Raw genomic sequence first — 16,721 nt, 5'->3', positions numbered from 1 at the left:
ACGGGGCCCCGAGCCATTGCAGCCTTCCTTCCTTCTCTCCCGGGCTGCATTTCCTTTCCCTTCCGCTCCTTTCCCCTCGCCCTCTCCCTCTATTGGTGTCCTTGCTTATGTTGGCCCCCGCTATCCTCCTGGTTCTGTTGGTTTTACACTCCGGCTTTGTTGCGTAGTCATCTCCTCCTCTTGGCATTCCTTGGTCCCCCTCTGGGGTTTGACCTCCATTACAAAATTTCTCCTCCGTAGTGTGAGCCATTTGGGGAAGAGCACCTTACCTAGTGTCTCCGACGTGCGCCCTCCTAGTACATTCCACCTTTTCTTTCACATCGTTGTCTGATGCTAGGGTGCATAGCCAGCCCGTGTGGTGGGGTCGCTATGTACCCTTTTGGTTGAGCCCCCTGAACACACAGGGATCACACTTCTGATACCTAAGCTGTGACCTCCTCATGCATGCCTTGGAGTGGTTGCTCGTCATCCTGGAGCATCGGAACTCCCGGCAATGGCCGCCGTGCCAGACGGCCCTTGCTGTGGCTGGGTGGCGCCCGTGAGGAGAGCCCCTGATCGGAGTGGGTGGTATCAGGGTGGACGCTATGCAGATGAAACGCATACGGGTCCAAAACTCTGGACGTTCTTCTGCGGCCATCTCTCTGCGTGGAACTGATTCCTCAAGTGCTGCTTCTCTTGCCCCTTCGGCCTTCCCTTCCATGGCTACCCCCTGGGAAGAGGGTCAGGCCCGTCGTTTAGGGGCAAAACCTTTCCCCCGTTATCTAGTTTGCACCAGGACTGATGGAGATACTTTAACCAGTGTCAAAACTTTATTCTTTGTGGAACACATTGAAGAGAAGTTCGGCGAAGTGGACTCCCTGAGCAAGATGCGGTCGGGTTCGTTGCTGATAAAAACTACTTCAGCTGCCCAATCTGCGGCCCTTCTTGCATGTACACATCTTGGCACAATTCCTGTGTCCATTACCCCTCACCAGTCTCTAAATATGGTACAAGGTGTGATTTTTCACAGGGACCTCATCCTTCAAACTGATGAGGAACTTCGGGACAATCTCAGACGGTGGGGTGTTCACTTTGTTCAGCGTGTTCAGAAGGGTCCTAAAGATAATCGTATTGATACTGGTGCCTTTATCCTGGCGTTTGAAGGGGATACCCTCCCTGAGAAAGTTAAGATTATGGTCTATCGCTGTGATGTGAAGCCGTACATCCCACCTCCTATGAGGTGGGATTGGCCACACGTCTTCCTGCTGTTCCCAGGCCCCTCTCTGTGGTGACTGTGGCCGTTCACTACATGAGGGGAGTCCCTGTGTTCCCCTCCTGTATGTGTAAATTGTCATGGTAGTCATTCTCCACATTCACCAGATTGCCCAGTGTATAAGAAGGAAAAAAAGATACAGGAGTATAAGTCCCTCGATCGTTTAACCTACACAGAGGCCCGTAAGAAATATGCACGACTCCACCCTGTGTCTATGACATCTAGTTACGCCTTGGTTACATTTTCACCCCTTCCTCCCCCTTCCTTACCCCCATCCCGGACCCCTGTCCTCCCCCCCCTCCCCTGCGGCTCCCACACCTTCTCCTATGGGCGCTGCTCCCCCTCCCCAGCTGGAGAAGTGTCCCACTCCTTCGGCGTCTGCCGGTCACGGGTACCTCTCCCGGGATGCCCCTTCCCGGCACCTTCCAGGTCAAAGGTCTGCTGCCGCGCGGTGACCGCAAGAGCCGCGGTCTGTCGGCCCCCAGGTCGCCCGGTCTCTTTCTGTTCCTGATCTTGCTGCAGCTGGCTCCTTTATGCCACACAGCCCTCCTCGATCTCGGCCTGAAAAGAAGAAGAAACATAAGTCCCGGGATCTGGTGTCACCGGAGGTCCCTTCCCTGACTTCGCAATCGGATTCTGACCTGTCGTTCATGGATGTCGCCCCCTCCTTGTCGGTGACGGGTGGGGACCCGGTGGTATGACTGGATTTAGTGTGTTTAGCTCTCATTTAAACCATCGTTCTGTGGTTCTCCAATGGAATTGTAATGGATACTATAGTCACCTTCCGGAATTGAAATCCCTTCTTTCGACCTACTCTGCAGCTTGTGTGGTTCTCCAGGAATCTCATTTTACTGATGCTCACTCACCGACCCTCCGTGGGTTCCGTGTTTTCTGTCGAAATCGGGTCGGACCCTTGCGGGCTTCTGGTGGCGTTTGTACGTTGGTCCGTACAGACATTGCTAGCACGTGGATTCCTCTCCAAACTACATTGGAAGCGGTTGCTGTTAGGGTCCACTTAGACTCTGCAGTCACAGTATGCAATCTTTATCTCCCTCCTGACAGGACTCTTACACCTGCTGCCTTAACCACCCTTCTTCAGCAACTTCCTCCTCCCTTCCTCCTCCTTGGGGATTTTAATGCTCATCATCCTTTGTGGGGCAGTGCCTTTCCATCTAGACGAGGTCTTCTTATAGACCAATTTATTGCAGACCACGACCTGTGCCTTCTTAATGATGGCTCCCCTACTCATTTCAGTGCCGGTCATGGTACCTTTTCTACCATTGATCTTTCTCTTTCTTCTCCCTCTCTTCTCCCTTCATTACACTGGTCGCCACACGACGACCTTTGTGATAGTGACCATTTCCCGTTGATTATCACGCTCCCTTCCCGCTCCCCGATGGACAGGTTACCTCGTTGGTCTTTCCACCGCGCCGATTGGCCTCTATACACTGCACAGGTCGAGTTTTCTCCCTCTTTGTCGGGTTGTATTGATGACTTTCTACGTGACTTGTCTGACGCGATTGTTCGTGCTGCTAGCCTTGCTGTCCCGCGCTCATCTGGACCATTTAGTCACCGGCAAGTCCCGTGGTGGAGTACGGCCATTGCCATTGCCATCCGTGATCGCCGTCGAGCTTTGCAACACTTTAAGAGGCACCCATCCGTAGCCAGCCTTACTACCTTTAAACGCCTCCATGCTAAAGCCCGTTATTTAATCAAACAGCGTAAGCGGATATGTTGGGAACGATTCGTTTCTTCCCTTGGTTCTACTGTCCCTCTGTCACGGGTATGGGCTACACTTCGTTCTCTCCAAGGTAGCCATCGGCAGTCCACCCTCCCAGGCCTTCACCTCCCAGATGGCATTTGTACGGACCCATTAGTTCTTGCAGAACATCTTGCGACCCATTTTGCAGTGGCGTCAGCGTCAGCCTCCTATCCAGCTGCTTTCCTTCATCAAAAACAGCTGGCTGAAGTTTCCACCTTATGTTTCACCCCTTGTGAGTCAGAATCTTACAACGAACCTTTTACTGAATGGGACTTTCTTTCTTCTCTATCTTCTTCTCATGATACGGCCCCTGGCCCAGATTCCATTCATAACCAACTGCTTCAACATCTGAGTGCTCCACAACGGCAACATCTTCTTCGGGTGTTTAACCGTATCTGGTTCCAGGGTGACTTCCCTTCTCAGTGGAGGGATAGCATTGTGGTTCCTGTCCTTAAGCCTGGTAAGAACCCCCTATCTGTTGACAGCTATCGGCCAATTAGTTTGACCAATGTTGTTTGTAAGTTACTTGAACAGATGGTAGCCCGTCGGCTCAATTGGGTCCTCGAATCTCGGGATCTATTGTCGCCTTACCAGTGTGGCTTTCGAGAGGGACGGTCTTCCATCGATCATTTACTTCGCTTGGAATCCGCAGTTCGGCAGGCTTTATCCCAGCGCCGCCATTTGGTTGCAGTGTTTTTTGACCTTCGCAAGGCCTATGACACGGCCTGGCACCATCGCATCTTACTTACCCTTCATCAGTGGGATCTTCGGGACCCACTCCCGATTTTTATCCGCCAGTTTCTGATCCATCGGTCATTCAGAGTTCGAGTTTGTACTGCTTTTAGTTCTCCACAGACCCAGGAGACGGGCATCCCACAGGGTTCTGTCTTGAGTGTCCTTTTCCTCATTGCTATCGATGGACTTGTGGCCTCTGTCGGTCCCTTGGTCGCCCTTGCCCTGTATGTGGATGATTTCTGCATTTGGGTTAGTTCCTCCTCGATGGCATCTGCAGAGCGGCAGCTCCAGGTAGCTATACGGCGTGCCTCTGCATGGACCCTCTCACACGGGTTTCAATTCTCTCCTTTAAAATCGCGAGTGGTCCACTTCTGTCGCCGTACTACGATCCACCCTGATCCAGAGCTCTATCTCGCTACACAACGATTGCCTGTGGTCCCACAGTTTCGTTTCCTGGGTCTTCTTTTTGACAACCAGCTCACTTGGCTGCCCCATATCAGACTCCTGAAGGTAGGATGTTTCCGTAAACTCAATGTTCTTCGCTTCCTTGCCCACTCCTCTTGGGGTGCGGACCGTTCCCTCCTCCTCCGTCTTTATCGTGCTCTAGTTCTGTCTCGCTTGGACTATGGTTGTCAAGTTTATGGTTCAGCTGCTCCTTCCACACTGCACGTGCTGGATCCAGTCCACCATCGTGGTATCCGTTTGGCCACCGGTGCCTCCCCTACTAGCCCTGTTGATAGTCTCCTGGTTGAAGCTGGGATCTCCCCCCCCCCCCCCCCCCCTTTTCTGTTCGGCGGTCCCAGCTTCTGGTGTCTTGTGCACTCACTATCCGTTCCTCTCCCACTCATCCTTCCTATTCTACCCTGTTCCCAGACCATGGACGTCGCCCACCCGACTCCCGCCCTCGGGCGGGTTTACCAGTTGGGCTGCACCTTGCGTCTCTTTGCCGTGATTTTCAGCTTCCTTCTTTGTCCTGTTTTCCTCGCTCCCTTCCCTCCACCCCTCCTTGGTTAGTTTCTCGGCCTCGCCTTCGGATGGATCTCCGCCGCGGTCCGAAAGACTCCATCCCCCCGGTGGTGTTCCGTTCCTTTTTCCGCCAAATTTTGTGGGAGTTTCGGGATGCTGTTGTTTTTTACACTGGTGGCTCTAAATCTGCTGATCGTGTTGGGTATGCCTTCACGTCCTCTGTTGGAACGGAAAGTCATCTGCTGCCACCTACATGTGGGGTGTTTACTGCGGAATTGATGGCAATTTCCCAGGCCCTTACCTTTATTAAACAGTCCCAACACAACCGCGTTTTGTTATGCACGGACTCGATGAGTGGCCTTCTTGCTATTGACCGGTGTTTTTTCGCGCCATCCCGTGGTCTCTGCCATCCATGACCATCTCGCTGATATTCACCGTGCTGCTTGTTCTATTGACTTCCTTTGGGTCCCTGGCCATGTGGGTATCCCGGGTAATGAGCTCGCTGATCGTTTGGCTGGGGGAGCAGTTACTTACCCCCCGTTTTCTGTAGCCCCTCCTGCAGCGGATTTACGGCTTCACATCAAATCCCACTTTGCACAGTCATGGGCCAATTCTTGGGAAGCTACTCCCCTGTCTAATAAACTTCGTGCAATTACGGTGACACCAGGCCCGTGGCGTTCTTCCTTTCGCTTCTCCCGAAAGGACTCGACCACACTGTGTCGTCTGCGCATTGGCCATACTCGGTTGACCCATGGTTTTCTTTTGCGTGATGAGCCACCCCCACTATGTGGTTGTGGAGCCTTCCAGTCAGTAGCCCACATTTTGGTTGAATGCCCCCTTCTTTTGGCTCTGCGTGCTAAGTACAGGCTCCCCCACACTTTACCTTTGATGTTGGCTGACGATTCCCGGTTGGTCTCTCTGGTTCTCGGTTTCCTCCGGGAAAGTGGTTTTTATTCTCAGTTTTAAGGTTTTTAATCTCTCTCTGGTGTTAGGGCGGGGCGGTGAGTGTTCGGGTGTCTCCCACTGTAAGCAGTGTTCGGAGATTCCTGATTCACCTCCCTGACACCGAATTCCTCTTTTCTTCCCCTTTTACTCTGTTTTTACCTTTTATTTATTTATTTATTTATTTATTTATTTATTTTAATAAAGGCTTGGTTAGTCTTTCTATTCCCATACGTACTTTCTACATTATAGCAGTTGTACCTTTTAAGTCACAGGTGGTCTTGCCTATGCTGCTTCAGCATAGTGTTGGGTTCGTTCTCTTGCCGACTTCCCTCATTTTGTTTTTTACCAATGACAACATGACTGCCTTTTTACGTTTTTTTTCCCTTTTTCCGTTTTATTGTTCTGACTTTACGGAGTTGTCCCATTAGCGGAATGGCGCATATTTGAAACAGGGGACTGATGACCTTGCTGTTTGGTCCCTTAAACCTCAACCAACCAACCAACCAATCCCTGGTCAGAGTGGGTGGCATCAGGGCGGATGACCCGCAGTGAAGCGGACTGTCTTCTCTTGCTGTTGACCATACGGCACCAGCAGTCTCTAAGAAGGGCAAGATAGAATACAACGCTGACAGATATGACCCTAAATTGTTTCCCTCCCTCGCTACACCATGGGAGGAACATACGGCTACAGAATGAACAGAGCCATATTCGCCTCAGTATTTAGTCTTTTAGCAGAAGGGACGGGGACTCCTTGCTACCTATAAAGCCACAATTTTTTGTTGAACATCTTGAGGATAAGTTTGGGGAAGTGAGAGTGCTGTCCAAGATGAGAAGCGGTGCAGTCTTGATTCAGACAGCGTCCCCAGCCCAATCCCGGGGGTTACTCGCTTGTGATCGGCTCAGTGATATTCCTGTTTCCATCACTCCCCATAAAAGCCTCAACATAGTCCCAGGGATTATTTTCCATCTGCAACCTTCTCTTGCAGTCTGACAAGGACAGTGGGGTATTCATTTCATCTGGTGCGTTTACAGGGGACGCAAAGACGAGTTGCTACCAGTGTCTTCATCTTGGCCTGTGAGGGTGATTCATTGCCTGAGAAGGTCAAGGTGATGGTTTACCGCTGTGACGTTAAGCCATATGTCCCTCCTCTTATGTGTTGCTTTAAGTGCTGAAGATTCAGGCACATGTCTTCTCACTGCACTTCCAACGCCACATGTTGAGACTGTAGATGTCCACTGCATCCAGATACTCCCTGTGCACCTCCTCCCACTTGTGTACACTGCGGAGAGCAGCACTCCCCCTGCTTGCAAGACTGCACAGTACTCCAAAAGGAGCGCGATTACCCCCCATTTGGTTGATGTCCACATATGCTGCAGCTACATTATGATCGCCATCACAAGTACCAGTCATACCCCACTCAGTGCCATGAAGAGTGGGCCCTCCGAGCCTCCAGAATGCATCTGCCCCATTGGTGGTAGGGGAAAAAATCTCATTCTGTTGCTACCAAAGTACCTATGTCAGGAGCAAGGTCCTATCCCAAACACATGGGACATCGGTCCCCTCCCCCCAGCTGGAGAAGCAACAGCCTCCTCCAGCTCCTCTGGTGTGGAAGGGGTCCCTTCAGACCCTCTCTCCCACGGTCTCCACTAATGCCACAGCAGACACTCACCAGTGGCTAAAGGAGCCAAAAGCTGCTGGACACAAAGCTTTACGGTCTTCCTCTCTGCCTGAAGCTACTTCAGAGAAGTCCTCCCATCAAGCCCCTAAAGAGAAGTGAGAGGGCAAGCAAACAAAGAAGTTCGCTAAGAGAAAGGACCCTCCAGTGGCCCCAACACCACCACTCCCTGCCAATTCTGCACCTGCGGATGAGTTGGAGATCTCAACATCCCCTGAGGACCTGGATCTCACTGATGCCTCATCCACAATAGGAATGGATACAAATACTCAATTGGTGGCAGCAGGTGAACCTGAAGTGTAACCTGCCTCATGATATCATCATCCTCCAGTGCAATTGCTGCAGTTTTTTCCACCACCTGGCTGAGCTACAGCAACTGCTAAGCTTTACACCTGCTTCTTGCAATGCCCACCAGGAAATCTGGATCCCGGCAATGTGGGCCCCTGCCCTTTGCGGCTATAGGGGATATTACAAGAACTGTAGTGATTATAGTAGTATCAGATGGAGTTTGCCTCTGTCCTGAACACACTATGCAGTGAACTTGTGCCCCTTCAAATCCCTCTTGAAGCTGTGGCTGTCAGGATAAGGACGACGCAGGAAATAACTGTCTGCAACGTTTATCTTCCTCCAGGTGGTGCAGTACCCCTGAACGTAGTGGCTGCACTGATTCATCAACTCCCTAAACCTTTCCTACTTTCGGGAGATTTTAACACCTATAACCTATTGTGGGGTGGCACTGTGCTTACTGGCCAAGGTAGAGATGTCGAAATTTTCCTGTCTCAACTTGACCTCTGCCTCTTAAATACTGGGGCCGCCACACAGTTCAGTGTGGCTCATGGCACTTACTTGGTCATTAATTTATCCCTCTGCAGCCCAGGACTTTCCCATCTGTCCACTGGCAAGCTCACGATGACTTGTGTGGTAGTGACCACTTTCCCATCTTACTGTCACTCCACTAGCAACATTCCCCTGACTGGGAAGTTTTCACCTCTGCTGCCACCGTTGAATCTCTCCCACATGGTACCATTGATGTGGCAGCTGAGCAGGTCACTAGAACGATCGTTTCTGCAGCGGAAAACATGGTCCCATGTTTGTTTGTGTTTTTTTTTTTTTTTTTAATGGTGTACACACAGCCCAAAGCTTTACCTGGACCTTTCACATGGTCATAAGGACTCAGTTAAACCCACAGCTCTCTGCTGTCACTTCATCTTGATCCTTGACATGCACTGGGACGATGAAGGGGTTTACACTGGCGGCTCAATGGCTGATGGTCACGTTGGCTTCACGTATGTTCATGGACATATTGAACAGCAGTCCTTGACAGATGGCTGCAGTGTTTTCACTGCAGAGCTGGTGGCCATTTTTCGTGCTCTTGAGCACATCCACTCATGCCCTGGAGAGTCATTTCTCCTGTGTACTGACTCCTTGAACAGCCTACGAGCTATCGATCAGTGCTACCCCCCACCACCCTATGGTAGCAACCATTCAGGAGTCCATCTATGCCCTAGAAAGGTCCAATCATTCTGTGGTGTTCGTGTGGACCCGAGGCCAAGTTGGAATCCCAGGAACTGAACTTTCAGACAGGCTACACGGAAACCGCTTCTGGAGGGCGGCATCCCTGTAACTGACCTGCGATCATTATTACGCCGCAAGGTTTTCCACCTTTGGGAGACGGAATGGCATAATACCAGTATGCACAACAAACTGCATGCCCTTAAGGAGACTACAAATGTGTGGAAGGCCTCCATGTGGGCCTCTTGCAGGGACTCTGTGGTTCTCTGCTAGCTCCGCGTTGGCCATACTTGGCTAACACATGGCTACCTCCTCCATCATGAGGACCCATCTCAGTGTCGCTGTGGCTCCCACATGACTGTCGTCCACATCTTGCTGGTCTGCCCATTTTCCGCCGCTCTATGGCAGACTTTTAACCTTCCCAGCACCTACCTTTGGTGTTGGGCGACAATGCCTCAACAGCATATTTAGTTTTGTTTTATTGGTTGTTTACCAGCTAAGGGTGGGCATTTAGCCTTCTCTCTGAGGTTGCCACCCTCCCTCCATTTTAACTCTGTCCCACTTCTTTGCATTTGTTTGTCTTGGTGGTCGTCTTTTTTTCCCTACATGTGTTCATCTAGCCTTGTCTTTTTGGGGTGGACATTGTAATGTGTTGATTGTGATCAGCCAGTCCAGACCATATGCTCCATGATTTTAATACTTTCTTTTACTTTTCCTTGTGGTGTAAGTTTTGCCCGTCTTTTGTTCGTTCCATTCGTTTTCTTTTTAGGTGTGATGTTGGGTGTTTTTGTACCTTGAGCCTTGCTTGCTCCAGGAAAAAGGGACTGATGACCCTGTAGTTTGGTCCCTGTTTACCTCAAACCAACCAATCAGTGGCTGAAGTGGATATGCTGATGGTCAACTGGAGTCAGTCATTTTTAGACCTGTGCACACAAATTTTTTTAAGCTTTTAATTCACTATGAATTGTACAGTTGTAGGCTTTTCTAGGTTCCATGATCTTTCAAAAGATTCCATTTTATAAAAGACTAATCTTCAGACAGACAAATGGTCATAGCAAAAATTTTGAAAATGGATGTATTTATTTCTAATTACATTTACTGCCAACTTGTGTCTCTCTGATCTTAGCTAAGAGAAATGTATCAGCTGATTAAGTTCAGATGTACCATTTACACAAGCGAGTGGCCGTACTTTCCAGTATCTGTTGTTTCCAGTTTAATATCTGTTCTTCAATTGCAGTAGGACTATTAGACTGTTACGCGTAATCAAAAAACAAACAAAAATGAATCGCAAATGTTCCATGCTTTATTTACTTTTTGCTATTAAATTATATTGTCTGACTATGTAGGGCTTTAATGGAAAATAAATAAAACGATAAAATGAAGGGTAGGCTATGTGTAGCTTCAATATTTTGTCCACATGCCACTGGAATCAAGAACAGCTTGGATACTTCAATGCATAGAACTGACAAATCAATGGAAAAAGTCCTCATCCATGGCAGTTCTCTCCCATGAAAAATGAACCAAATGCCATTGAGCATTTGCAGCTCCTGAAAGGGGGTCTGACCAATTGTCTCACAGAGCCTTCTCAAGTTGAGCCCTGGGATTGAGATCAAGTGACTTTGGAGGCTACGGAAGGCACTGAATAATATTCTCTCTCCCTTGAAAACAACTCTGAATCCTAATGGTAATGTGTGATAGACAATTATCATGTTGGTAACGGAGATGTCCTTTGGGATACCAGATTCGAATAAATTTCAATGAAATGTTCACAGCATACTGAATTGATCTTGCTTTTGATAAGTTCTTAAGTTGCTGCACCCATTTAAGACATCCAGCCCCAACATATCACACTTACGTGTCTGTTTCTAGTGCTTGTAGCCACGAAGCACGCATCATATTGATGCACATCAGTGCGTTATATGAGAGCAGTACCTCTGCTCTTGGACCCAGTTGTGCACTCATAGGAGAAAATGACGTTCCTCCAATTGACATCTTCCCAGAAACTCAGTTGCTAGTCTATCCATGGCTTGTGTGTCAGACAACTCTTGTTTGATAAGAGCATGATGGAACCTGATTCGATGGTCCTTTAACCTTCTGAGATCGGCTCTCGACTAGCCTAGGAAATGTGACACTCTCCTTAGTCCGTGGATAAGTGACAAAGGAGCATTCTGGGCTGCCCTGACCAATTCTTCATTTTGTCTCCATATAGACACTCGTGGCCTTCCAGGTATAGAATGTTTCACTAACCCACCATTTTCTCCAAATCGTCTAATCCAGCCTTGCAGTGGAAGCATAAACACTATAACGACATCTTGCCTCAGGTGCATTAACACTGTTTTCAAAGAGAGCAATTATTTGCTCACGAACATTCACATTAGCCATTTTGAAACAGACCTATGATGTATGCCAGTCAGCTGACATATTTCTTGTAGTTGAAAACTGTAGAGACACAATGTGGCAGTTGAAGTGATTACAAATAAATAAATCCATTTTCAATATTTTTACTATGGCCGTTTGTTTAAAAATTAGGCTATTATAAATGGAATCTTTTGGAAGACTGGAATGCTTGTTCTTTGTTTGTAAACCATTGACCTATCCACTCTGCTGCTGAAACAGATGGGAAACACACATTGTTGTAGTGCTGAAATAATGATTTTCAAAAGAAATGATACAAGGAGTTAACTTGCAATGAATCTTGATACATGCTGTATGCTAACTATTATATAGCTTCCATTTGATGATGTAATCAAAAAGGTGAAACTCCATAAGCCACCTAGCAGTGTGAACACTGGCACCTCTCAACTTGGGCATGCACTTGCTCTGTTCTTGGACTTTAAATTATTCAGGCTAGGCAATCTTTTTGCCTCTCATTGTACCTGACCAAAAGTTCAGGTGTGTCGGGGGAGATACCTTTCTCAGTGTATTTTAAGTTTGCTCCTTAAATTGTTTCCATATTTATTACTAATATATGTGTGTGCTTATGTTCAAATGCATTTCTGTCATTGAAGGAAACTATGGAGAAGAAAGAGGTAAGAACATACTAATTTTCCTTTTTATTTTTCTTTGTACTTTGGTGAGGTTTAGTTCATTGAATTGTTGACACAAATTTCTTCCATAAATAAGCCAGATAAACCTAATGTTCAGAAATAGCTAATAGTAGAATTCTAAAGTCTTAAAATAATAATTTTGTTCGTCAGATTGAGATGTTGAACAAAACACAGGAATGTAGGTGGAGAGTAAGTGAAAATGACTAGTACTGGTAACACCACAAGGAAGTACACAGATGAGCCAAAACATTATCACAACTTGCTTAACAGCATGTTAGTTAATCTTTGTAAAGTAATTCAGCAGAGATTTTGCCCAGTATAAACTTGAGTATCCGCACAGTTGTAGCCCCTTGACCACGCAGGAATCGCTCTGTTGGTATCAGAGCTGACTCCTCCCCAAGTATGCCAAGAAATATGTGCCTGTCATGACTGGGGCACAAGGATTCTGAGCAATGGGTCACTGACAAGGTAGCTCTTCCTGAGGCTGGGTGGCACGCATAGGGAGAGCCCCTGTTCAGAGAAGTTGGTGCCATCGCAGATGATTCTCATATGAAGCAGATGAAGCTTTCTCCTACTGGTGGTCATATGGCCCCATTATTCTCTCCAGACAGAATGAACTCGTTCAACGCAGAGAGATACGACCTCAGAATGTTTCCTTCTCTGGCTGTGCTATGGGAGGAATGTCGGGCTAAGCGACAGAGTAGTACTCCCCCCAATTCGTGATTTATACAAGGGCAGATGGGGATTCATTTTTGGCCACAAAGCCTTTATTTCCTGTAGACACTATAGAGGACAAGTTTGGAGAAGTTGCACCCACCTCCAGAATGAAGAATGGGTCAGCTTTGATTAAAACAGCATCCCATGCCCAGTCATGGTCATTGCTTGCTTGTGACAAGCTGAATAACATTTCCAGTGTGACCTCATCTTGCAGTCTGACAATAAGCTATGCACCAACTTGGAGCGAGTAAGCGTAAAATTTGTCTGTTGTGTCCATAGGGGGCCAAGGACAATAGTGTTGCAACTGGGGCCTTCATCTTGGCCTTGGAGGGCAATTTGTTGCCGGAAAAGAACAAAGTGATGGTGTATTGATGTGATGTGAAACTGTATGCACCCCCCCATTTGGTGCTTCAAATGTATGAAATTTGGGCACACATTTCGTGTTGTGATATCAGCCTAGTCTGTATGGATTGTGGATGATCGTTGGTTCCAAACATTCCTTGTGCTGTCCTCTCCCTGTCTGCACCAGCTATAGAGAGCACTATTCTCCCTGCTCACCAGACTGCACTTTCATTCAGAAGTAGGGAAGGAAAAAAATACAAGAATGTGAGACACTGGATGGACTGACCTACCAAGAGGCCAAGAAAAAGTCTGAGCATCTAAATCTTGCAGCATGATAGTGTCGTACACGATAGCTATGATGCCGACCTCACTGCAGACAGTACTCCAGCCTGCTATGGTCCTACAGCAAGATCTCAGGTCCCCATGACTATTCCTGCCGCCCCCCTTCCTGATGGTTGGGGGCTCTCCTCCTGCTGTTTCTCCCACACTCATTTTGGGAGCAATGGCTCCCCACCCACGGGGGCCGCCGATCCCCATCCACCAGCTGGAGACGAGTCACACTCCTCTTGCTTCTCACACCAAGAACAGGTCTGTTGGGACACTCTCCTCAAAGTGTTCTGCCAGTCTGCAACCGGCTACCAGCCAGTGGCTGAAGGAGCCACAGGCTTCTAGTCCCTGAAACAAATTCAGAGAAGCCATCCCCATCACCCAGACCCCCTAAAGATAAGGTGGCCCCCTGAGGCTCCAGATCGCAACACAATGTGTTCCGGAAACTGTGTGTCTTGATCCCCTATCTTCTCAACTGATGACAGCAGGTGACCCTGGACCACCCTTGGTCCCTTCAGGCCCTCTCAGTATACTGACAGCATGATACTCCAGTGGAATTTCAGTGGTTTCTTTCACAAGCTGTCGGAGCTAAGACACCTCTTAGACTCCTCCCCTGCTTTCTGCCTTGTCCTTTGTCACTACTGGGGATATTTAAAGAAGTGTTGATTTTAATATGGCATGAGATGGAGTTTGCACAATGTTCTGGACACTATATATACTGAACTTGTGCATCTTGATGTAACTGGGAGGCTGTGCCTGTTCAGGTAAAGGCATTTCAGGGTACCATTATCTGCAATGTTTACCTCCCTCCTGATGGTGAAGTGTCTCAGTATACGTTGTTTGCATTGGTTTCTCAGCTTCTACCACTTTTCCTGATTGTAGGCAACTTCAGTGCACATAAGTCTTTACGGGGTGGAACTAAGATAACTGGTCGGGGTAAAGATATTGCATTGACCTCTGTCTCATGAATACTGGTGCCTCCACTCACTTCAGTGTGACACAAGAAACGTATTTGGCCATTTATCTTTCTATTTGTGGTATTGGATTTCTCCCATTCATCCACTGGAGGGTCCATGATGACCTGTGTATTAGTGACCACTTCCCACTCTTTATGTCCCTTCCTCAGCATCACTCCCTGGGTGCCCACATGGATGGGCTGTCCACAGTGTAAACTGGCGCACTTTTACCTCCACGGTCATTCTGAGCTCCCCACTAAATATAAGTAGTGACAAGGCTGTCCAGATGGCAACAACACCCACTCTGTTGAGTGCCAACTTTACAATCCCCTGTTTGCGTTCCTGTCTGAAGTAGTACCTTGGTGGACCTTGGAATTCTCTGTGGCCATCTGAGATTGCAGGTGGGCTACACAATTCCATAAGGAGCATCCATCAATTGAGCACCTCATTGCCTTTAGACCCTGTCCACCACTTAATAAAATGATGGAAGCAAGAATGCTGGAGGTGGCGTGTTTCAGCCATTGGACCACATGCACCTCTTTCGCAGGCCTTGGAAAATATCAGACACCTCTATGGACACCACACCTCTGCAGGTATACTTGGTATTTCATTGAACTGTACTGTTTTCACTGAACCAGACGCCATAGCTGAACATTTTGCTCTGCATCTGGGAACTACCAATCTGACTTTTGTGTCCTTAAAGAGCAGATGGAACGATTACACTTACCTTACACTACACGCCACCTAGAGCTCTATAATGCTCCCTTCAGTGAATGGAAATTCTTCAGTGTACTATTCCTTTGCCCTGACTGATACAGCCTCAGGGGCAGACAGCATCCATAACCAAATGCTCAAACACCTATCAGTGGATTGTCAACATCATCTCCTTACCATCTTCAGCCGTATGTGGAGTGAGAGTTAGTTCCCATCTCAGCAGTGAAAATAGAGTAAGCATCCTTCAGAGATGGGGAGTTGCTTGAAAGCATGATGAGCTGGTGGCTGTGTCAGCGACTTGTCTCAGGACCTTCTGGTCTGTCCCAGGCCTGTTTTCGCAAAGGCTGTTCCATTGCTGATAATCTCGTTTTCACCAACTCTACCATCTGGACAGCTTTTGATCAGTGTCAACACATTACTGTCTTCCTCAACGTACGAAAGGCTTGTGACATCACACGGCAACATTGCACTCTTGCTACCTTACATGAGGTGGCGTCTCCTGGGCCCGCTTCTGATTTTTGTTCAGAAACTCTTGTTGCACCGTACTTTCTGGGTTCGAGTTGATGCTTCCCACATTATCCCCAATATCCAAGAGAATGGGGTGCCACAGGGCTCCGTATTAATTGTCTCTCTCTTTTTAGTGGCAATCAGTGGTCTAGCAGCAACTGTGGAGTCCCCAGCATCACCCTCCCTGCTCCCTGTATTCCAATGATTTTTGCTTTTACTATTGTTCCCCTAGTGTGGGTGTTGCTGAATGCTGACTGCAGGACGCCATTTGAAAGGCACAGTCTTTGGGCATCACCCATGGCTTTCTGTTTGTCCCCGCTGTCACCATCACACTGTTCGTCCATATCCAGAACTTTATCTTGACAACCGATTACTCAGTGTGGTGGAGACTTATCGCTATTTGGGACTGTTCTTTGGTGCCTGGTTGAGTGGCTTCCCCATCTTTGCCAACTTGAGCAAAGGTGCTGTCTGCACCTTAAGTAGTATACACTGACAGCTCAGTATTCGATGGATGAACCGGTTTTGCATACACATATGGAAGGTACAATGAACTACACTCCTTGCCAAATCGATGAAGTGTCTTCACTGCTGAATTGGTGGCCATCAAACAAGCCCCTAGTCACTCTTGTTCTTGCACTGGCAATATGCTTCTATGGACTAGTGCTACCCTTGTCACCCATTAGTCAAAACTATCTGTAATCTTCTTTCTGACCTCCATCAAGCTGGGATAGTTGTTGATGCAGTTGCAGGCCCTGTGAAATCCTGCTCTCGTTTACATAATGGCACTTTGCTTTTGGAGACCAATTGTGATTTTTCAAGCCCAAAAGCTGCTTGCAGCTTCTCTCCTCCACAGCTCTGCTGTTCGTGTCGAGGCCCATCTAACACTGAATTCTTCACTTGGCATTATTTACACTCGTTGCTCGATGGTCTGACAGAGGGAAAAAATCCAAACTTAACTATCTGATCAGGGCTTCACTGTGGCCCATTGGGCAGTGAAAAATGTTGATGCAACGTTAGTGCCTACACGCACTCTTTTTCTCACATTTGATATAGTAATACTTCCATGAAAGATCAAAGCAGGCTATGAAGTCGTCATGATCTGACCATACATTCCAAACCTGATGTGCTGCTACCAGTGTCAGTGTTTCAATCACACTCAAATGTCCTCTTGGGTGATTGCCCACCTCCTTCTCCCCACTGTGTCAATTGCAATGGTGACCATGCAGTCGCGTTCAAAGAATTCCCGTGTATCTCGATGAGCAG

At 48.0% G+C, this 16,721-nt stretch overlaps 1 protein-coding gene across 2 annotated transcripts in view; it reads left to right on the top strand.

Annotated features, from left to right (window-relative positions):
* Positions 1 to 16,721, top strand: part of LOC124619252 (glutamate--cysteine ligase regulatory subunit) — a 46,534-nt gene that overhangs the window by 23,580 nt on the left and 6,233 nt on the right. Inside the window, exon 6 of one of the 2 annotated variants that reach the window (XM_047145512.1) lies at positions 11,857 to 11,877. The exons of the other annotated variant lie outside the window; for it this stretch is intronic. Within the exon in view, the coding sequence (XP_047001468.1) occupies positions 11,857 to 11,877 (21 nt within the window). The remainder of the gene's footprint in view (positions 1 to 11,856; positions 11,878 to 16,721) is intronic. 2 annotated transcript variants of the gene reach the window in all.

This window comes from Schistocerca americana, chromosome 6 (assembly GCF_021461395.2).
Source record: "Schistocerca americana isolate TAMUIC-IGC-003095 chromosome 6, iqSchAmer2.1, whole genome shotgun sequence".
Lineage (NCBI taxonomy): Eukaryota > Metazoa > Arthropoda > Insecta > Orthoptera > Acrididae > Schistocerca > Schistocerca americana.
Note: the sequence above shows the minus strand (reverse complement) of the source record. Positions and strands in the feature narration are given on the sequence as shown.